Source organism: Somniosus microcephalus, chromosome 20, assembly GCF_052327205.1.
Source record: "Somniosus microcephalus isolate GS21.2 chromosome 20, FLI_Smic_1.0, whole genome shotgun sequence".
NCBI lineage: Eukaryota > Metazoa > Chordata > Chondrichthyes > Squaliformes > Somniosidae > Somniosus > Somniosus microcephalus.
In genome coordinates this window covers 15,687,997-15,711,123 of record NC_141006.1, presented here as the reverse complement: position 1 = coordinate 15,711,123, position 23,127 = coordinate 15,687,997, and the positions used below count along the sequence as shown (strand labels likewise).

At 46.4% G+C, this 23,127-nt stretch overlaps 1 protein-coding gene across 10 annotated transcripts in view; it reads left to right on the top strand.

Annotated features, from left to right (window-relative positions):
- The window catches only part of LOC147103064 (adhesion G protein-coupled receptor B2-like), a 1,231,153-nt gene that overhangs the window by 482,560 nt on the left and 725,466 nt on the right, over positions 1-23,127 (top strand). For 8 of the 10 annotated variants that reach the window (XR_015072890.1, XM_085962346.1, XM_085962348.1 and 5 more), the window contains one exon: positions 22,088-22,249. The exons of the other annotated variants lie outside the window; for them this stretch is intronic. Coding sequence is in view for 7 of the 8 variants with exons in the window: in XM_085962346.1 (XP_085818472.1) it covers positions 22,088-22,249 (162 nt within the window). In the remaining variant the exon portion in view is untranslated. The remainder of the gene's footprint in view (positions 1-22,087; positions 22,250-23,127) is intronic. 10 annotated transcript variants of the gene reach the window in all.

The window sequence follows — 23,127 nt, the reverse complement described above, 5'->3', positions numbered from 1 at the left end:
AAGCAGTGAGTGAGGAGGACATAAAAAACCTGCAAAAGGACATAGACAGGCTAAGTGAGTGGGCAGAAATTTGGCAGATGGAATATAATGTTGGAAAGTGTGAGGTTATGCACTTTGGCAGAAAAAAATCAAAGAGCAAGTTATTATCTAAATGGAAAGAAACTGCAAAGTGCTACAGTACAAAGGGATCTGGGGGTCCTGGTGCATGAAACGCAGAAGGTTAGTATGCAGGTACAGCAGGTGATCAGGAAGGCCAATGGAATCTTGGCTTTTATTGCAAGGGGGATGGAGTATAAAAGCAGGGAAGTCTTGCTTCAGTTATACAGGGTACTGGTGAGGCCACACCTGGAATACTGCGTACAGTTTTGGTTTCCATATTTAAGGAAAGATATACTTGCTCTCGAGGCAGTTCAGAGAAGGTTCACTCGGTTGATTCCGGAGATGAGGGGGTTCATTTATGAGGAAAGGTTGAGTAGGTTGGGCCTCTACTCATTGGAATTCAGAAGAATGAGAGGCAATCTTATCGAAACATATAAGATTGTGAGGGGGCTTGATCGGGTGGATGCAGGGAGGATGTTTCCACTGATGGGTGAGACTAGAACTAGGGGGCATAATCTTAGAATAAGGGGCTGCCGTTTCAAAACTGAGATGAGGAGAAACTTCTTCACTCAGAGGGTAGTAAATCTATGGAATTTGCTACCTCAGAGAGCTGTGGAAGCTGCGACATTAAATAAATTTAAAATCGAGATGGACAGTTTCCTAGCTGATAAGGGAATTAAGGGTTATGGGGAGCGGGCAGGGAAGTGGGCGTGAGTCTAGGTTCGGATCAGCCATGATCCTATTGAATGGCGGAGCAGGCCCGAGGGGCCGTATTGCCTACTCCTGCTCCTACTTCTTATGTTTTTATGTTCTTATGTAATGGTTCTGCTGTTGCCATTTACAGCTCCTCTAGACGCATCTTTTGTTTCTTTACTTGTCCCATTACCACCCCCATTTGCTTTGCACCATCATCCCTTTTGTCATTTAATCTCTCCTGCCTTCCACCATATCACAGACCTTCCTTTATGTTCTTTCTTCCTCATTCCCTTCTTTCCCTGCCTCTGTCCTTGTTTAAAAACTGTTACATCTCTAAGTTCTTCCAGTTCTGACAAAAGGTCATCGACCTGAAACGTTAACTCTGTTTCTCTCGCCACAGATGCTGCCTGGCCTGCTGAGTATTTCCAGCATTTCCTGTTTTTTCAGATTTCCAGCATCTGAAGTATTTTGCTGTTGTTGTATTTAAAGGATATGTTTTATTTGAGAGCTGGTTTCAGCCTGTTCCACCTCTCATAACAGCAAGCTTCATGATAAATGTTTAGTTTGTAATGAAGGTGATGTTATGCTTCAGTTCACAAGTCTATAGAGTATTTCAATGCGTTTTGAATTACTCCAGTGATTACCTCCTTTGTGAATTATACTTCCTTAAAGCTTACCATTACCATTTTATTTTTGTTAAAAAAAACACATTGAATTTCAACAGAAAAGTTTAATTGATCGTAACATCAAAAAAAATCCATAATTTGTAAAATAAATCATAAGTTGATACATGAAGCATGCTCTCAGAACCTGGTATCTAATCAGACATCTTACACAATAGATCAGGGTAACACAGCTATGCATTTTCTGAGTTCCTTATTTTTTGAAGAAACTGGTTTTACAACACATAAAGTGACACTTCTTATGATCCTTTCTACATGCACTTTGTATAATGCCGTGAAACCTCAATCATTTGTGCTCCCATTATGCATGTTCTCCAGTATTTTTCCTTCACACATCTCCATTGTTCTGTTCCCATACCAGCTAGTCTTGCCAGCAAAGCAACAAAGCGGAATTCTGCTGGAGACAACTGAAGTGAGCGGCTGCAGAGAGAGGCACAGCCATTAATATCATTAGTGTAACTTTGGGGCTCTCAATTAGCTGCCATTTTCCAATATTCTCAGGGATTCCTCTCAATTATACCAGATATTTGAGGTTCTACCTTAATTCTGCTAATTTTTCTTTCTTTTTTTTCTTGGTGACACTGGTGTGGCTGCATTAATCTTCTATCCTTAGTCACCTTGAGAAGGTGGTGGGGTGCCTTCTTCTTGAACAACTGCAGTCCTTGTAGTGATGGTGCTTTCACAATAGTGTTAAGGGAATTTAAAGATTCTTAGTCAGCGATGATGAATGGACAGAGATATAATTCCAAGTCATTGTGATGTTGGTTTGGAGTGGAACGTTGAGATGATGGTGTTCCCATGACATTGCTGCTCTTATCCTTTTTAGTGGTAGAGGTCTCAGGGCTAGGAGGCACTGTTGAAGTGAGCTTGGTTAGTTGATGTATTACATCCTGTAGATAGTAAATACTGCAGCTACAGTACGCCAGTGGTGAAGGGAGTGGATATTGAGTTCAGTGACAGGGGCGCCGATGAAGTGGACTGCTCTGTCCTCGATAGTGTTGAACTTCTTGAGTGTTGTGTCTACACCCATCCAGGTGAGTAGTGAGTTTTCCACTCCTGACTTGAGCCATGTAGTTGGTGGAGAGGCTTTGAGGGATCAGCAGATGAGCCACTTGTAGCATAGCATTGATGTGATTGAACTAGTTTCTGATCAATGATGACTGGCAAATTGCTGTTTGTATCTACTGCATTTGCTGAAGAAAGCAAGAAAGATAAATAGCTTCTCTGATAACTCAGTGGATAAATACACTGATTGGTGCAGTACTGAGTGATACAGATCAGAAAGGTGTCAGGTTCAATCCATGGTCTGTGCTAAGTTATCAATCACAAACAGGGTGGCAAGTATGGGCCACGATTCTCCTCATATCGGCGGGTCCATGGCAGGCGATGTCAGTGACAGGTCTCAGACCCACTGCTGGCTCCTGTAAGACTTTTTCCTACGACTGTTCAGACCTCAAGAATTACAAATAAGCGTAAGTTTGTTATAAATAAAATGATCTTTATTCACACTACAGTTTAAAAATGCAAGCATATATAGAAGCACCCTCGGCAATGTATATGCCCACAGTTTATTAATTCGACCGTACATAAAAATACCCCCGGCAATGTATATGCCCACAGTTTAATAAGTCCGTACATAGAAGTACCCCCAGCAATTTATATGCTCCACAGTTTACTCCAGCAATTTATATGCTTCACAGTTTACTCTAGCAATTTATATGCTCTATATCGGTATGTCGTAAAAACCCATCTGCCCCTTTAGGGAAAGAAATCTGCCATCCTTACCTGGTCTGGCCTATATGTGACTCCAGACCTACAGCAATGTGGTTGACTCTTAACTGCCCTCTAAAATGGCGTAGCAATTGTAACTCAGTTGTAACAAACCGCTACGAAACAAAATAATAAAAATGAAACCAGACGGACCACCCAACAATGGCTACAGACACGGCAACGGCATAGTCAACCCTGCAAAGTCCTCCTCACCAACATCTGGGGACTTGGGAGAGCTGTCCCACAGACTAGTCAAGCAACAGCCTGACATAGTCATGCTCACAGAATCCTTTCAACCAATGTCCCAAACTCCTCCATCACCATCCCTGGGTATGTCCTGGGCAGCACAGTGGTATATAGGTGGGAAGGAGTCACCCTGGGAGTCCTCAACATTGACTGCGGACCCCATGAAGTCTCATGGCTTCAGGTCATGGCAAGGAAACCTCCTGCTGATTACCGCCCTCCCTCAGTTGATCAATCAGTACTCCGCCATGTCAAAAAACACTTGTAAGAAGCACTGAGTGTAGCAAGGGTACAGAATGTACTCTGGGTGGGGGACTTCAATGTCCATCACCAAAAGTGGCTCGGTAGCACCACTACTGACCGAACTGGCCGAGTCCTGAAGGACATAGCTGCCAGTCTGGGAAAAACCTACTTGACCTCGTCCTCAGCAATCTACCTGTCGCAGATGCATCTGTCCATGACAGTATTGGTAGCAGTGACCACCGCCTTCACACTGAGGACACCCTCCATCGTGTTGTGTGGCACTACCACCGTGCTAAATGGGATAGATTCAGAACAGATCTAGCAGCTCAAAACTGGGCATCCATGAGGTGCTGTGGGCCATCAGCAGCAGCAGAATTTTATTCCACCACAATCTGTAACCTAATGGCCTGGCATATCCCTCACTCTACCATTACCATCAAGCCAGGGGACCAACCCTGGTACAATAAGGAGTGTAGCAGAGCATGCCAGGAGCAGCACCAGGCGTACCTGAAAATGAGGTACCAACCTGAAGAAGCTGCAACACAGGACTATATGCATGCTAAAAAGCGGAAGCAGCATGCTATAGACGGGGCTAAGCGATCCCGCAATCAACAGATCAGATCAAAGCTCTGCAGTCCTGCCACATCCAGTCGTGAATGGTGGTGGACCATTAAGCAACTAACGGGAGGAGGAGGCTCCATGAATATCCCCATCCTCAATGATGGTGGCGCCCAGCACGTGAATGCAAAAGACAAGGCTGAAGCGTTTGCAAACTTCTTCAGCCAGAAGTGCCGAGTGGATGATCCATATCGGCCTTTTCCTGAGGTCCCCACTATCACAGATCCCAGTCTTCAGCCAATTCGATTCACTCCACATGATATCAAGAAACGGCTGAGCGCACAGGATACAGCAAAGGCTATGGGCCCTGACAACATCCTGGCCATCGTGCTGAAGACTTGTGCTCCAGAACTAGCCACACCTCTAGCCAAGCTGTTCCAGTACAGCTACAACACTGGCATCTATCCGACAATGTGGAAAACTGTCCAGGTATGTCCTGTCTACAAAAAGCAGGACAAATCCAATCCGGCCAATTACCGCCCCATCAGTCTACTCTCAATCATCAGTAAAGTGATGGAAGGTGTCATCAACAGTGCTATCAAGCGGCACTTACTCAGCAATAACTTGCTCACTGGTGCCCAGTTTGGGTGCCGCTAAGACCACTCGACTCCCGACCTCATTACAGCTTTGATCCAAACATGGACAAAGGAGCTGAATTCTAGAGGTGAGGTAAGAGTGATTGCCCTTGACATCAAGGTAGCATTTGATCGAGTGTGACATCAAGAAGCCCTAGTAAAACTGAAGTCAATGGGAATCGGGGGGAAAACTCTCCACTGGCAGGAGTCATACCTAGCACATAGGAAGATGGTTGTGGCGATTGAAGGTCAATCATCACAGCCCCAGGACATCGCTGCAGGAGCTCTTCAGGGCAGTGTCCTAGACCCAACCATCTTTAGCTGCATCATCAATGACCTTCCCTCCAACATAAGGTCAGAAATGGGGATGTTCGCTGATGACTGCACAGTGTTCAGTGCCATTCACAACTCCTCAGATAATGAAGCAGTCCATGCTCGCATGCAACAAGACCTGGACGACGTTCAGGCTTGGGTTGATAAGTGACAGGTAACATTCGTGCCACAGAAGTGCCAGGCAATGACTCTCTCCAACAAGCGAGAGTCTAACCACCGCCCCTTGACATTCAATGGCATTAGCATCGCCGAATCCCTGACCATCAACATCCTAGGGGTCACCATTGACCAGAAACTTAACTGGACCAGCCACATAAATACTGTGGCAACAAGAGCAGGTCAGAGGCTAGGTATTCGACGGCGAGTATCTCACCCCTTGACTCCCCAAAGCCTTTCTATCATCTACAAGGCACAAGTAAGGAGTGTGATCGAATACTCTGCACTTGCCTGGATGGGTACAGCTCCAACAACACTCAAGAAGCTCGACACCATCCAGGACAAAGCAGCACGCTTGACTGGCACCCCATCTGCCACCTTAAACAGTCACTCCCTCCACCACCGGCGTAGAAGATGCTACAAGGTGCTACAAGATGCACCGCAGCAACTCACCAAGGCTTCTTCGGCAGCACCTCCCAAACCCGCGACCTATTCCACCTAGAAGGACAAGGGCAGCAGGCGCATGGGAACACCACCACCCCCAAGTTTCCCTCCAAGTCACACACCATCCTGACTTAGAAGTATATCGCCGATCCTTCATCGTCGCTGGGTCAAAATCCTGGAACTCCCTCCCTATCAGCACTGTGGGAGTACCTTCACCACACGGACTGCAGCAGTTCAAGAAGGCAGCTCACCACCACCTTCTCACATAGAAACATAGAAGATAGGAGCAGGAGTAGGCCATTCGGCCCCTCGAGCCTGCTCTGCCATTCAATGAGATCATGGCTGATCATCCAATTTCAGTACCCTGTCCCTGCCTTTTCCCCATATCCCTTGATCCCTTTAGCCTTAAGAAATATATCCTACTCCTTCTTGAATATATTTAATGAATTGGCCTCCAGTGCCTTCTGTGGTAGAGAATTCCACAGGTTCACCACTCTCTGGGTGAAGAAATTCCTCCTCATCTCTGTCCTAAATGGCTTACTCCTTATCCTTAGACTGTAACCCCTGGTTCTGGACTCCCCAACCATCGGGAACATCCTTCCTGCATCCAGTCTGTCCAGTCCTGTTAGAATTTTATAAGTTTCAATGAGATCCCCTGTCATTCTTCTAAACTCCAGTGAGTATAAGCCCAATCGACCCAATCTCTCCTCATACGTCATTCCTGCCATCCCAGGTATCAGTCTGGTGAATCTTCGCTGCACTCCCTCCATGGCAAGAACATCCTTCCTCAGATAAAGCGACCAAAACTGCACACAATACTCAAGGTGTGGTCTCACCAAGGCCCTGTACAACTGCAGCAAGACATCCTTGTTCTTGTACTCGAACCTTCTCGCTATGAAGGCCAACATACCATTTGCTTTCTTAAGCGCCTGTTGCACCTGCATGCTTACCTTCAGTGACTGGTGCACAAGGACACCCAGGTCTCGTTGCACTTCCCCTTCTCCCAATCTATTGCAGCTCAGATAATAATCTGCCTTCCTGTTTTTGCCACCAAAGTGGATAACCTCACATTTATCCACATTATATTGCATCTGCCATGCTTCTGCCCAATCACCCAACCTGTCCAAATCATACTGGAGTTTCTCAGCATCCTCCTCACAGCACACACGCCCACCCAGCTTTGTGTCATCTGCAAATTTGGAGATACCTGTATTACATCTAGTTCCCTTGTCTAGATCATTAATATATATTGTGAATAGCTGGGGTCCAAGGACCGATTCCTGCCGTACCCCACTAGTCACTGCCTGCCACTCGGAAAAAGATCTGTTTATTCCAACTCTTTGCTTTCTGTCTGCCAACCAGTTCTTTATCCAAGTCAGTACCTTGCCCCCAATCCCATGTGCCTTAACTTTACACGCTAATCTCTTATGCGGGACCTTATCGAAAGCCTTCTGAAAGTCCAAATACACCACATCCACTGGTTCTCCCTTATCTATTCTACTAGTTACATCCTCAAGAAATTCCAGTAGATTAGTCAAGCACGATTTACCTTTTGTACGGGCAATTAAGGATGGGCAATAAATGCTGGCCTTGTCAACACGCCCACATCCCATAAAAGAAACGAATAATAAAAAAAACTTACACTCCTCTCCTGGTGATCAGTCTGAAAAAGTGTTAGGCTGCAAGTCGACTGGCCATGTCAAACAGCTCCCTTTGTCCCTCTGAGTTTTCGCTTCTGTCTCTCCCCTTTATAGTGCCCTCCTGCATGGGCCCCCTCATATTTCTTTGGCTGCCTGCCTCTGATAGGTCAGTTTCACTCCCAACCTTCCCTGATTGGTTCTCCTTCTGCATGATACGCTCATGTCCCTGTGATGTATTGGGGGTGGGACTACCTCTTCATCCTGTGTTTCCCCTTCCTGTCCATGTGGTCTTACAAACAAAGGACTACATGCTGACCTGCTCCATTTTGAATCCATATGAACAAAGGAACACACACTGACCTCCTCCATTTTGAATCCGTCTGTTATCATCTCACAATTTGTTCGCAAATTTGACCTCCACACAGTAGCAGCGGTTTTATTACGTGTACAGCATCTTAACACTCCATCCCGCTTTGTGAAATTAATTTCCCTTGAGTGGCGCACTTCCCGGGCCAATTAGAGGAAGCAGGTCTGGTGACGCGTCATCAGCCGGTTTCCTTAAAGGGACCACAGTCCCATTTGTCTTAACATTTGTGCTGTCGGTGTTCTACAACATTGAGGTGCTGCAAACATTGACAATGACTGCACAAAGGCACAAGGCTGCACCCAGGCTCTCCTATGACTCCCTCCATATGCTTATGGAGGGAGTAACAGCATACAGGGAAGTCCTCTTCCCTTCCTATGGGCAGAAGAGACTTCCCCAGGAGATCAACACAGCCTGGTTGCACATTGCAGAGGAGGGCACAAGTAGGGATGTGGTCAGGAGTACCTGGGTGCAGTGCCACAAACTTTTTAATTATCTCAGTAGATGATGAAATGTTAGTACAAAGCCACACTCAGCCTCATCCTGCTGTGCCTCATCACATCCCCATCACTCTACCTTCCCTACCCTACTCCTGCACATCCTTACTCACACCAAGTTACCTTGCAACTCTACCCATCCCTCTCTATCTATATTATCACATTCCCATCTCACTAGCCACCCCTCATGCTCACCCTCATCCTAGTGCAATCATACCAACTAACAACACACAAGGGTAGGCACTTGGGTGTTTTATGCAATGTTCATGTGAAGTTTCTGTTAATGTGGTGTCAAACATTGAAACCTTTATTTTCAACACTTTGCATTCTTCGACAGATTTGTGTGCACCTTTGGAAGTGACTTAGTGAGTTGTAGTGAATGGTGAGACATAACGGCACGAGTGTGAAAGAAATGACACAGCACGGTGGCATAGTGGTTAGCACTGTTGCCTCACAGCGCCAGGGACCCGGGTTCGAATCCGGCCTCGGGTGACTGTCTGTGTGGAGTTTGCACATTCTCCCCGTGTTTGCGTGGGTTTCCTCCGGGTGCTCCGGTTTCCTCCCACAGTCCAAAGATGTGCGGGTTAGGATGATTGGCTATGATAAAATTGACCCTTAGTGTTAGGGGGATTAAATACGTGGGGTTACGGGGATAGGGTGGGATATGTGTTGGTGTAGGGGTTACGGGGATCGGGTGGGATATGTGTCGGTGCAGGCTCGATGGGCCGAAATGGCCTCTATCTGCACTGTGGGGTTTCTGTGATTCTGTGTGACTTGGGCATTGTAGGGATGCTTTATGGTGTTGGGTGGTGCCAACCTGGCGTATCATGTGGCAGCCAGGGTGTACAGCGTCAAGTGAAGTAAATCTGGCCATGGTGAGGCCATCCCTGGCCTCCCGGGCAACATTGTGGTTGGGTGCTGATGGCCTTTGTCCTGTGCAGCATCAGTTGATTGTGGAGAAGGTTGGTGTTTTTGTTGGTGCTGCTGGTGTGCCTAGTGCTGGTGGTGTTGGGATTCTGAGCACCAAGGTGAGTGAGTATAACGGGCACCCATGTTGATGGAATAGATGGCAGATGAAGTAGAGTTAACAGAAGCATTCTGTCAATGGTGAGCATGTTCTTCCAATGAGGTGAGAGTGGTTGTAGAGTGGAAAGTGGAAAGCCTGTATAATGTGTGCTGGAAATGGAGTGAATAAAAGCTTCTGCCTGAGGAAAGTGAATATCAGTCAGATGGGAGCTTTTGCTGTACATTTAAAGCTGTCAAGTAATCAGCTGTAGCAGTGGCCACTGAACTCATGCCTCAGTTTGACAGCCGTGGTTTGCACACAGTAGGGATCCCGTGGTCATGAAGTTAAAGACAAAAGGTAAGTGAAAAAAGGCTGTTAAGCATCTGGCAACTAGATGCTAATCATTTTAATTAGGTACCCCGCCGCTGCCGGTCGGGTCTGCTCAACGTTGACAGACCCAACATTGGGAAAGGCACGTGGTGGCGGGTTGACAGCTGGTTCCCGATCCACTGTTAAAAAAGAAACACTTTACCAACCGACCCATGACCGATTACTCCCGCTGACCCCCCGTAAAATTCCGGCCATGGTTTCAGTTTCTCCCAGACAGCCAAGGGGAAAAAATCCATCAAGGTTCTATATCCAGTATCAGTAACTACAGACTAATGAAGCACGTATGTAGATGCCAGCTGAGGATAGGATTGGACTTGGCTGCAATTCCTTCCTGATAAATAGCCTGATATAATAATAGTGTTAAATTGAACATCACTGACAGAACTCCTTGGAAAATAAGGCTGCGATTTTGCCAGTGCTCAGAGGGCGGGTTTGGAGGCAAGTCAGAGGTTAAATTCACCTCCACGCAACTTTGCCAAGTGTCGGATCTGGGAGACCCGCTCAAACCCGCCACCAAGCGGCATGAGAGGCACTTAAGGCAGTTAACAGCTTGTTAACTGCCTACATAATCTAATTTTAGCAGGCTCTTCCCATTTTAGGACATTTTCAGCGTGTTCCACGCCATTCGCAAACCACACCAGCTGATTGTGCCGAGTTCAGGAACTACGCGAATTCTTGACAGCTGTACCTGCAGCATAAAAGTAGACCTGTAACATGGCTGAGTTCCAGATGACAGACTTTGTTTTTTGAGGTGTTGGAACACTGTTTGCAGGTCTGTTGCGCTTGTAAGTGGTTAAGCTGATATCCATATGCAGTGTGACCGCCTTGAAAAATCCTCTCCCCACATTGCCTGAGCGCTTATAACATCTATTCCTCAACTGACAAATATCCCAGCGGAATGGGAACCATTTATACCCTCTCATCCTGGTCCTCAGAATCGGTGGAAGAGCAGCCACGGCAGCAGCAGCAGCACGACCAGCAGCAGCAGCAGCAACAACAGGAGCGCCAACCTCCTCTTCACCCACCTGATGCTGCACAGGGCAGAGCGCGTCAGCGCAGGGCTGCACCTCGCCGCAGGAGATACCCCCAATACAGGGTTTATAGGCAGAGGATGAGCTTCCTCAACATGACTGAGCAGCAGTGCCAAAGGAGGCTGAAACTTTCGCGAGAGATAGTCGCTGACATCTGCGCAATGCTGCACCAACACCTGGAGCCCAGAGGAGTGGGTGGACACCCCTTACCAGTGGCTGTCAAAGTCACCAACGCCCTCAATTTTTTTACTTCAGGGTCCTTCCAGGGATCATCGGCAGACATCAGCGGCATCTCTCAGTCGGCCGCACACACTTGCATCATGCAAGTTACCGATGCCCTCTTTGCAAAGGCGCATAATTACATCCACTTCTCCATGGGTGAAACAAGTGTAACCGCGCGTGCTGTTGGCTTTGCAAATATGGCAGGCTTGCCAAGGGTGCAGGGCGTCGTAGACTGCACACATACGGCCATTAGGGCACCCCATCACAACCCAGCTGTATTTGTGAACCGCAAGGGCTTCCATTCCCTTAACATCCAGCTGGTGTGTAACCACAGGAAGAACATTATGCATGTTTGCGCCAAGTTCCCTGGCAGTTGCCATGAATCGTTCATCCTGCGACAATCTACTGTGCCTCAGCTCTTCAATCCGCCAACCGAACTTTCCAGATGGCTACTTGGAGACAAGGGTTATCCCCCGATGACGTGGCGAATGACGCCACGGAGGAGGCCATCAAACGAAGCTGAGGAGCGCTACAATGCCAGCCACATTTCCACCAGAGCCATCATCGAGCAAACCATCGGCTTGCTCAAAATGCGATTCAGATGCCTCAACAGATCAGGTGGAGCCCTACAGTATGCACCAGCGTGGGTCTCCAGAATCATCGTGGTTTGCTGTGCGCTGCACAACATTGCACAGCAGCGTGGCTTATCGCTGCCTGAGGAACAAGTGGCTCAGTGCACAGCCTCCTCCTCCTCAGAGGAGGAGGAGAAGGAGGAGGAGGAAGACCTTGCGGAGGCGGATATGCCAGTTCCACCAGCACGCGAGCACATTGCTGGCCGTGGTGCAAGGGATGCACTAATCCATGCCAGATTTGCTTAAGTTTACGAAGCAAACACATGTGGCTGCCACCTTCTTAACACACCATACACAATCTGTACAATAAATTGTGGATTCCTATCACTCTCACCACCATCATTACAGATGAAAGGCATCCTGACACCTCACTGTGACACTTCCATTTCTGGGCACACATAGGCCATCTCTTTAAATGTTTGCGATTGCATTTCTTTATCACAATTGAAATGCCGATCATAATCTTAAATATGTATTACATCAAAACACCCAAGTGACTACCTTTGTGACTATTTGTGTGTTAACTTTCTCTTACTTGTGCTTCTACGTGATGCTTCCCCTGTTGCTTCAGCAGATGTTGAGGCACCTTGCTCACTTTCATGCTGCTCCTGCTTCGACACCTTTGGTGGGTTTCCTCTGGGTTTGCGAGCCTGGGAGGGCTTGGCAACAGTCTGTTCCTCCTGCGGCTGTGCAGGGGCTGAGACGGCCATCTCAGTTGGGTGAGGAATCTGTGGCTCTGACCGAGGGCTCTGCAGTGGCATGGGAGTGTGAGCGCTTGGAGAGGAGCCAATACTTCCTTGTTGTCGACCACCAACATCCCTCTCATGGGTTGACCGCACTTCCCTGCTAGCAAGTAGCTGGAGAGCACCTTGCTGCACATCAGTGGGGCCATGAGGACCCGTCTCTGTACTGACAGTCCTCATACAGAGACGTCCATGTACCTCTGGTGTCTCTCCTCAACAGCTGTCCATCTATCCTCCATAGCAGACCATCTATTTAGAAGAGTCACCATGCTCTGTTGAGTCTGATGAGTTATGTCTTCCAAGGAGGTTGTCACCCTTTCCATGGTGGCACGTTCATGTGCCATTGCCTCCAACATGGCATTGCTTATGTTTGAGATGGACTTCTCCATTCTCTGCACATTCGCAGTTACTGTGGATGCAAAACCTGTCAGAGACTCCTGCACTTGTTGCTGAAGTTCCAGCACCACTCTCTTTCTGGCTGGCCCCAGAGGCACAGGGTCCACATGCAGCTGAACAGAGCTAGGAGCGCCCTGCAGCCTCCGACAAGGACTCTTCACTGCTATCCCTGTCTCCACCATCTGCTGATGCTCAATTGTGAGCTGTGATACACCAGGTGACAACACTAATCAATCTCGCAAATGACCCACTGAGGTGTGCATCTCTGCGCTGGTGTTAGGTGCGCTCAATTCTGCTGAGACTGTGCCCTCAGAGGTTGCAGCTTCCTCTGAAGTGTCTTCCAGCTCTTCCTGTTGGACAGTGGGGAGGGGGGCTCTCATTGGTCCTGTGGGGGAGTAAAGGCATGAGTTAGACATATGTGATATTAACGTAGCAGGCACATCGACTTGTGCAGATGATCAGAACTCAATCTGTATGAACATCAGATGCCATATCAGTCAGTCATGCAATCTAAATGAGAGGGCTGCAAATCTATTCTGTCACCAGCTTGCTCTACTGCGTCCGTCTGACCTTCCCCCACTTCCAGATCCTCAGCACCTCTGACGATGTCAAGAGCAGCCTCCTCAGCGGTGGTCAAGTGGGCAATCGAAGGTAGCCCTCCTCCTGTCCTGCCCCTCTCCCTCTTATTGTAGGCTCTCTTTTCCTGCAATGAGGGACACAAGTGGAGTTTGAGTGAGAACGTTGGAGTGAGTGTAGAGAATCCATAGCATAGATGCTTAGAGGGAGACAAAGATGGAGGGTGGTGCCAATAACAAGGGCCCTCATTGTGCATTGTTAGTTGTTGCCATTGCATAACAGTGATAGCGAGTGTGAGGGGTGCATAGTAGAATAGTGAACTGATTCTGTACATAGAGAGAGAGGGATGGTTAAGGGTGCAAGGGATGTAAGGGTAAAGTGGGATGTGCAGGAAGTAGGTTGACAATGCAGAGTGCTGGTGATGAGAGGAGATGGGGAGCAGATTGAAGGTAAGTGTGATGTTATGCTCACTTTTGCTGTGCATAACAGGTCATTGAACCTTTTCCTGCACTGAACCCAGGTGCGACCACAGAAAGACCTGGCGCTGACCTCCTCAGCAATTTGCAGCCAGGCTGCTTTAGTTTGCTGAGGAAGCTTCCTCCGTCTGTTTGAGGGGAACAGTAGCTCTTGGCGCCCTCTCACTCCCTCCACAAGAGCATGGAGGGAGTCATCATCAAATTTGGGAGATGTCTTGGGTCTTGCAGCAGTCATTTTCACAAGTGGTACACCGAGAAGCAACAGGAAAGGATGGATCAAAAACAAGGCTGCATGGGCCCCTTAAATGCAGCTGGCTGAGAGACGTCAGCAGAGGTGAGGAGCAGACCCGAACCCAATGGTTGGGCCAGGTAGCACGCACAACGGGCTCAATCAGCCCACTTAAGCAAAAATACTAATTCCAGGGCGGCTGACACCGGCACTGGGACTGGAATCCGCCGAATATCAAAGCCGCCTCCAACCCACCTCCATTCGGAAAATTGCGGCCTAAGTAAGGGGTAAAAATTGAGTCGCGCACCCTTTGGAGCGCTAACTTCGCCGGGGCGCTAGGGCACCCCTACGGGGGAATGTCGCGCGATGGTACTGCAGGCCTTCCTCCCCTTCTTAAAGTGGACGGGACGTGTGCAGCGTGACCTGGGGCCCAGCTGGGCCACCAGGGATCAGAATGCCAGCAAAAGAGCCTGGCACTCAAGATTTGACCCCTTGTGACCCCACCTCATTCTTCTTTGATGTAATGTTTCCCTGACTGACCTGTTTGGACACCATTCACACCTTTGACTGCTGTGATTATCTCTCTGCCGAGGTGTGATAAATGGCAGTTGGAAAGGTTACCTGTAAACATCTGACATGATTCTCTGACTATATAAGCTGTGTCTTTATGCATTTCTCCACTTCACCTGAAGAAGGAGCAGCGCTCCAAAAGCTTGTGATTTCAAATAAAGCTGTTGGACTATAACCTGGTGTTGTGTGACTTCTTACTCAAGAGAAGAGCTGGGCTCGCGGAGAGCAGCTGGCACTCCGTGGCGGGGCTGGTCAGGAGGATGGTGACGGCAACGGGGGCAGGTGCTGGCAGGCAGCCAGCAACAAAAATGGCCGCCCGGTACCTCGCCTTTAATTAGCGACTCCCCGGCCGCAGGTAGGCCCCCCTAACCCCGTCGGACATAGTAAGTCAGGGGACGTAACCGAAGATTGTGGCCAGGGCATGAGCGGGGCGATGCGCACAGCGATGGTGGCGCAGCGATGCAGGGTGCTAATGGTTACCGCCGCCGCTAACCTCCCGCTGAATTTCGCAGGAGGTGTTGGCGGCGTCGCGCCCGGGCGCTAGTTGCTTTGCGCCCCATTAGGGCACTAACGGGAGGCGCATTACAACCGAATTTTTAGGCCTAAATGAGGTAGAAGAGGAAAGGGATCTAGGGGTACAGATTCACAAATCATTAAAGGTAGGAAAAGAGGTTAACAAGGCCATAAAAAGCAAACAAAGCACTGGGGTTCATTTCTAATGGAATAGAATTGAAAAGCAGAGAAATTATGTTAATCTTATATTTTATTCTTTGCAATTTTTATAACCGACCTAAACTCTGGTGTAGGAAGCAGCATTATAAAGTTTGCAGATGATAAGAAAGTTGGCAAAGTAGTAAATCATGATGAGGATAGTTATAAGCTTCAGGATGACATAGACAGGAAGGTGAAATGAGCAAAGGCATGGTAAATGGAGTCCAATGCAGAGAAGTGTGAAGTGATGCACTTTGGAAGGACTAATCTATGGATAGACAGTATACTATAAATGGCATGATTTTGAATAGTGTAGATGAGCAGAGAGACCTTGGTGTCCATATTCACAAATCCTTAGAGGTGGCAGGGCAAGTTGATAAGGTGATTAATAAAGCGTTTGGGTTACTTGGGTTTGTAAATAGAGGAATAGAATATAAAAGCAAAGAGATCATGCTCGAACTTTATAAATCACTGGTTAAGCTTCAGCTGGAGTATTGTGGACAATTCTGGGCCCCACACTTCAGGAAAGATGTAAAGGCCTTAGAAAGGGTACAGAGGAGGTTTACCAGGATGTTCCCAGGGATGAGGGACTTCAGTTATGAGGAGAGGTTGGAAAAGTTAGGACAGTTCTCCTCGGAACAGAGAAGGTTAGGAGGTGACCTAATAGAGGTTTTCAGGATGATGAGAGGTTTTGATAGAGTAAATTGGAAAAAACTATTCCCTCTGGCGAGTGAGTCAATAACTAATGGTTATAGATTCAAAATCATTGGACAAAGGTCTAGAGGGAAGATGAGGAGAAATGTTTTCACTCAGAGTTGTCGGGATCTGGAACGCTCTACCTGAAAAGGTGGTGGAAGCTGATTCCATAAATAATTTTAAAAGGAAGTTGGACAGGTCCTTGAGGATGAGCAACTTACAGGGTTATGGACAAAAAGCGGGGATGTGGGACTAAGCATGACTGCTCTTTCAAAGAGCCATCACGGGCACGATGAGCCGAAGGGCCTCCTCCTGTGCTGTAACTTTCTATGATTCTATGATTCTATTCTATATGGAACCTTGGTTAGCCCACACTTAAAATACTGTGCACAGTTCTGGTCTACATATTACAAAAAGGATATTGAGGCACTGGAGCAGGTGCATAAAATATGTACCTGAATGATGCCAGAACTGAGAGGTTATAACTATTAGGACAGACAGAACAGGCTGGGTCTCTTTTCTCTAGAAAAGAGAAGGCTGAGGGGTGACCTAATAGAAGTCTTTAAAATGCTTCCACTTGTGGGGGAGTCCAAAACTGGGGGTCATAAATATAAAATTGTCACTAATAAATCGAATAAGGAATTCAGGAGAAACTTCTTTACCCAGAGAGTCGTTAGAATGTGGAACTTGCTATCACATGGTGTAGCTTAGGCAAATAGCATAGATGCATTGAAAGGGAAACTAGATAAGTACAGGAGGGAGAAAGGAATAGAAGGATATGTTAATGGAGTTAGATGAAGTAGGGTGGGAGGAGGCTCGCGTGGAGCATAAACACTAGCATAGACCAGTTAGGCCCAATGGCCTGTTTCTGTGCTGTAAATTCTATGTAATTAATTTGATCTGCTGTCACTCAACCCAACAGTAAAAAGATTATTTTTAGTTTGACCAGTTTAGCCCTGTTTGGTTTGGACACTAATTCTAACTCCAAGCTTATCTTTTCTACTGGTTCATTATATGGAACAGCCTGCTGTCGAACTTCAGCTCAATATCTGCCACAATGGAAGCCCAGTCATTGCACGATATTTTTTTGATGCCGGGGGTGGGGCGGGTGGGAAGGGGGCATGTCATTTTATTATTACTTAAATCTCTGCAAAGTCAAAATAAAAGTTAAATGTATTGGCAGATGTAATTAGGGAATGCCTCACCAATAGCACTGTTTCCCCATACTTTGTTTACAGGTTTGGTGACGTGTCCTGCAAGGTGCTTATTGATAGACATTTACCATGAGTCAAAACAAGTACATCTATTATGAAGCACAGTTAAACCTTGTTATTACTTGTTTGTGGGCCCCAACAACACATTTCTTAACAGGGATTTAACCTGTGTAGATTTCAGTGTTTCAAAGGACTGTCACAACACTTCAACCAGAACCAGGGACAGGGTTGTGGCAACAGAAGTTAGGTGTCACTAAATATTTGTACATTTATTTTACAAAAGGAGTGAAGTTTTTAAGTTTATTATTACCCACAGGATACTTCATATGCAGGTCCTCATGATTCTTGTTTTAAAAAAAGAAATGATTTGCAGTGTGTTATGTGCACCCAAATACGATTCTCTTTTGGATACTGATTTTGAGCCGAATGTCTATGTTTACTAGTAGCTGTAGTCTATTGCTTTTGATGGGCAATATGGCGACTGCAGTCATGTCTGAAATGAATGTCATCACCTCTGACCTCAAAGATATTGGTCTGTAGTAAGAAATAAAATAAAGTATGTGAGAAAATCCAACCTGGAAAAAATGGAAAGGGAATGGAAATCACAACTGGAAAACACAAGGAAGAAAACAATCTGGATTTCATCAGTCTGCAGTGATGTCTATCTCCATGGGTCCATTTCATCTTTCTCTCTGTCTCTTTCATAAACAACTGTAATTAACATGAGTCTACAGTAAGTCCTGTCTCCATGTACCTCATTTACTCACTCTATCACAGTATTGTCCAGTATGTTAACTACTAGCCACATGTAGCAAATTGGGAATCCAGATGTGGTAAATTGCATTTCTTATTAGTAAATAATAAATGAGTAATAGACACTGTTGTTGCGCATATGGTTTCAATACTCATATTTGCATGGCGTATGCATGTGTACTTTAATCTTTCTGTGTGTTTGTTGGTAAAATGGCACAACGAAAAACAAAGTGTAAGGGGGAGAAATTGGGTGGGTAGCGCCACCTGTTAGCGCCTAAAGAGGCAGTCAGTGGCTGTAGCGCCACTGGCTGCGTCTCCGGCGATATTCAGTAGGGGCGCTAATGGTGGCGTTAGGCATTTGCGCTGCGCCGCCACCGATGACGTCATCGGTGTGCGCAGCGCCCCATTCGTGCGCCGTTCACGATATTTGGTAGCGAACGCCGCAGTTGTGCCGCTCGCTACCCGCGCCCGGTTCACGGGGCCTTACTGTGCCGGCAGCGGCGCAAGTTAAGGTGGAGGTGCGGTGCGGCCGCCTGCCAGCACCTCCGACCCCGGCCTCCTAACCCCCACCCCCCCCCCCCCCCGCGGCATTGCCGGCTGTTTCCCGACAGCCCGGCACTTCTCCTTGGTGCCGGGCTCATTTGCCGGCACTTGCGATCGGGGATCACGCTGTTGCAGGCACCTCCCCCTTAACAGTGGGAGGAAGGCCTGCAGTACCGCAGCGTGCCGTGCCGCAGCGTGTGGCGCTGCGGCACGTTGCGCTGCGATATTCAGTTTCAGCGCCTTAAGAGGGACGCGGAGCGCCTCGAGTCTCGCCCCGTGTCCCTCGAGCAGCAATGAAACTGAATATCTGGCGATCGGTATCACTCCGATCGCTGCGCTAAATCCTGCGCTCCGCCGACTTTTGCACCACTTTGGCGCCCCAACCCAATTTCTAGGCGTAAGTGATTTTTGATTGCTGTGGGTGCTTTACTTCCTTGGTTATGGAATAGTGATAGATGTTTGTTCACATATACACATGTGAAATACATTTACCTATATTGTGTGTGTACGTAAGGCATTTTCTACTAAGATTAATGCATGTGGCTAAAATGGTGTCACGGTAGCCACACCTGTGGCTAGTCAGCGATTTCTATCGGACAACATTGGTCTATTATAATAACCATGACCATCTTCAGTCTACGGTGAGCTCTGTCTCCAAGGCCCTGAGTACGCTTTCTCAGTCTTAGCTTATCATAAACAACCATGATCAGCTTTAGTTTAGTGAGCTCTGTCTCAAGGCCCTGGTACTCATTCACAGTCAGCTTATCATAAACAACCATAATCAGCTTCAGTCTACAGTGAGCCTCGTCTCAGTGAGCATCATTTACTCGCTCTCAGTCTTAGCTTATCATAAACAACCATGATCAGCTTCAGTCTACAGTCAATTCTGGTTACTCACTCTCAGGGCAGGATTTTCATTGGGCCGTAGAGGCGGGATTGGAGGCGTGTGGGGGGTTAAAATCCCGAAATTGGGGGGCACGAACCCATCCCGCCCCCAACTCGCCTCCATGTCAGTTTCAAAGGAGGCGGGTACCCGCCCCGCACTGGGACCCGCCTCCTCAAGGCGGGAAGGGGATTAGTGCCAATTAACTACCTGTTAACAGGTAGTTAACAGGCAGTTTTTAGCCTAATCTCTATTTTTAATGTTGAAGTGTGGGATTCCCGACGGCTCCAAACCACGCCAAGTTAGAGGAGGTGGACCGTTGGGATAAGGACTTGGAAGGGTCGAGATGTCCGGTGTTCAGGTGAGTGATGGGTGCATGAGTGCAAAGGTAAGTGTGTTTGGTGTGTGTAAAGTGTTTAAAGAAGTTTTACATACCTTTACAGCCTTCCTTCCTTCAGGTCTTGGGAGTCCCTCATCTCACCGGCACAGAAAGCAGAATGGCTGCAAGCTGTCAAAAATTGCAGCATTCAGCTTTCTGTTCCGGGGAGATCTCTAAATCATCCTGAGAGGAAGGAATTAACTTAGAATACAGATTGTCAGTGTTTGACAGCTTCAAACAGCTGTGAAACGCTGATATTTCACCTGTCAAAAGGTCTTGACAGATGACATATCAATCTGTGACGTCACCTGTTGCCAGGTGGCCCTTAATTGGCCTGCTGAGCCCGCTGGGTGGGCTCAACAAGGTCAATCAAGTCAAAATCGCATGGGTTGGCTGGAACTCGATGGAGGCGGGACTACAACCCCGAAAGTTGTAGTCCCGCCTCCTACCCGACTCCTCAATGAAAATCCAGCCCTCAGTCTCTGACTCTGTGGGTCGCATGCATTTATTCATACTCTGTCACTTTCTCATAAACAACATAGCTAACATTAATCTATACTGAGGTCTGTCTCCATGGATCCCATTTATTCTCTCTGTCTCTCATGAGCAAATAGACTCGCAAGACCTGTCTAGTTTACTGTCTCTTCTAACCACCTGGATTAGCATGTCCATTGTGAAGCCAATCATCATGGGTCCTAAGTACTCGCTCTTTCATGAGGATCTTGGACCATCACCAGTCTATAGTGAGACTATCATACACTCTGACTATGTGTGCTCATATGCAACATGTGTGCACAAGTGTAATTTTTCTTTTGCTTTTTTTTTTAAGCATGGCTGTGGTTTGTTAGAGAGAACCCATGTGAGCACCACTATTCAAATCTAGGACCTTCATGGTAATGGCTCAGTATCATACTGGGCAGCACATTTACCAGTTGAGGTACTAGAAAAGACTATAGTGTTTCTTTACAGTGATAGTAAACACTAAGCTATTATAACTACTGCGGGATCCAGTGTATATCCAGATTTATCTACATTCTTTAAATAAAGGGAAATAACTTAGGTTGCAGTATGATAAATAAACCTCTTTCTTTATTTTAAGTGGACTGTTCCACAGCTATCATATGTTTAATTTCATCTCCTTATTTGTTTAACTCACGGGTTGTTGAGTGGAACAGTTATAATTAGGCATTAGTTTGATGTCAGGATTTTAAAAATATGGTGTACCTGAAGAAGTTTTTCACGAATAGATAATTAATCCAAACTGTCACATATTTTATAAATTGATATACTCTAAAACTGATAATGAAACCTAGTAGCCTGAGAGCAAACCTGTGTCATATTCTACTGACAGCATCACGAAGCTTCCTAACTATGCCATCATGAAAGGATGTCCTACACAAAATGTCTGGTCCTAAACATTTTGTATCGGATTTCCTTTTTGCGATGACACTGTTAGGGAACCTCATGATGTTGCATCAAAAGAATGCAACACAGAATTGATTACCTGTTTAAAAATATAGAGCACAGTAAACCATGGCCAAATAAGAGATTCAGTATACGAGAGACCAATAAATGTACAAACAATTCCCTTTCTAGCACTTCGGGTTTTATGTGAGAATTCAATACAATATACTTCCACATTAATTCCAGCTCTATAGAGAAAACTAAAAGGCAGTTCATAACTGGAAATATGTTTACTTGTTGTAGGCGAATTGATGCTCATAGCATCAGGGCTGGAAATCAACTGGTCTACCTCTGTTGCCTAGTTTTGGCTTCACAAACAGCATGATCTATGATGTACATTAGGTCAAACCACAGTCCACAAGAAGCAGCAGAATTTCTAGATCAAGATGGCTTGATTTCACAAAGCATAGGGGTGGTGGAGAGCCAACTCACACCTATAATTATGTCCAAACTATGAGCTCCTGACCTCAGCAAAGCTGCCCAGGGAAAGCTACCAAGAAAGGGGAAAACCTAAGTGAGAGTGAGCCAGACAAGCTATTGCAGGTTACCTGCACCCACCTTGGCTGGTGAATGGTCCTTTGTTTGGGGATAAATAAGTTTGAAAATGGAGAAGGGAGGGAGGGAAGGACAGTTTTAAAAAAAAGTTTATTCAGTTTTACATATGAAAAAATCTGCAATATTGCTCAACTCATAATACCCCTACCCCCTTCCAAAAAAGGATACAGTGGTAAGACCAATGGTGTATTCCAGGCCTGCGGTAGTGACTAGAAAACATACAACATGGAATTTATGTTCCTCTTATTTGTTGACAGTTGAAGGACAGTGGCTGGAGTGGGGACCATGGAACAGGTGCTCAGTAACATGTTCAAATGGAACGCAACAGAGAACCCGCAAATGCATTTCGACCTACGGTTGGACAGAGTGTAAAGGTTACCAGGCTGAGGCCCGGGACTGCTTCAATCAGGAGTGCTCAAGTAATTTCCTTTGTTCTTAAATAGAGTAACTTATCACTCTTAAACCTTGTTGCTTGATAACAGCCTCCGATTATAACACACACTGCTTCAGATTCTCTATAAAATTGCCACTCTAAATCTTAGTGATTGACAACAACCTCCATTTATAACTCACAATGCCTCTGGATGCCTCCAAAATAGTGTAGCCTTTCACTCTAAAGCTCTGTGACTGACAGCAATTTCTGTTATAACACCCGGTTGCCTCTGGGTCCCCTTCAATAGAGCAGCCTCTCACTCTAAAGCTCTGTGTTTGACAACAGACTCCGATTATAACAAACAGTGCCTTTGGCTTTTTATCTAATTAAGCAATGATACAATCTTCTCAATGATATTGTTGGATGTAGCACTCATTACATTGAAACTGTAAGTAGCAAAAAGCGTAATTATAATCACAAATAAAACAGTAACATTACCCCCAAAAAACTGCTATAGTGGGAGAAGAGTTCAAGATGGAATGACATTCATCAACTACTCCAGCTTTGCTCCTATGATTTATCATATCATCTGAATCCATCTGTGATTACAGCCCCATAACTCACTCCTGCTATCTTCTATATCATGAATATTTACAGCCAGCAAATATTTCCATATTTACCTGCTCTCAGCTACTGTTGATAGTTCCTGCTGGAGCAGTACTGGGAGACATTGTAGGTTTTATGGTTTATAAAAACCTACACTGTGCCCCTCCCCTTTAAAGAAAATTGATTAAATTGAGCCAAAGGATTAAATATGAAGGAAATGTCTCAAAAAGCCAGTAATAATCGGGATATCGGGAAAAATAGGGACATTGGCAAAGGAGGAACTGACGCAAATCAATATCTCTAAGGATATGGTGTTAA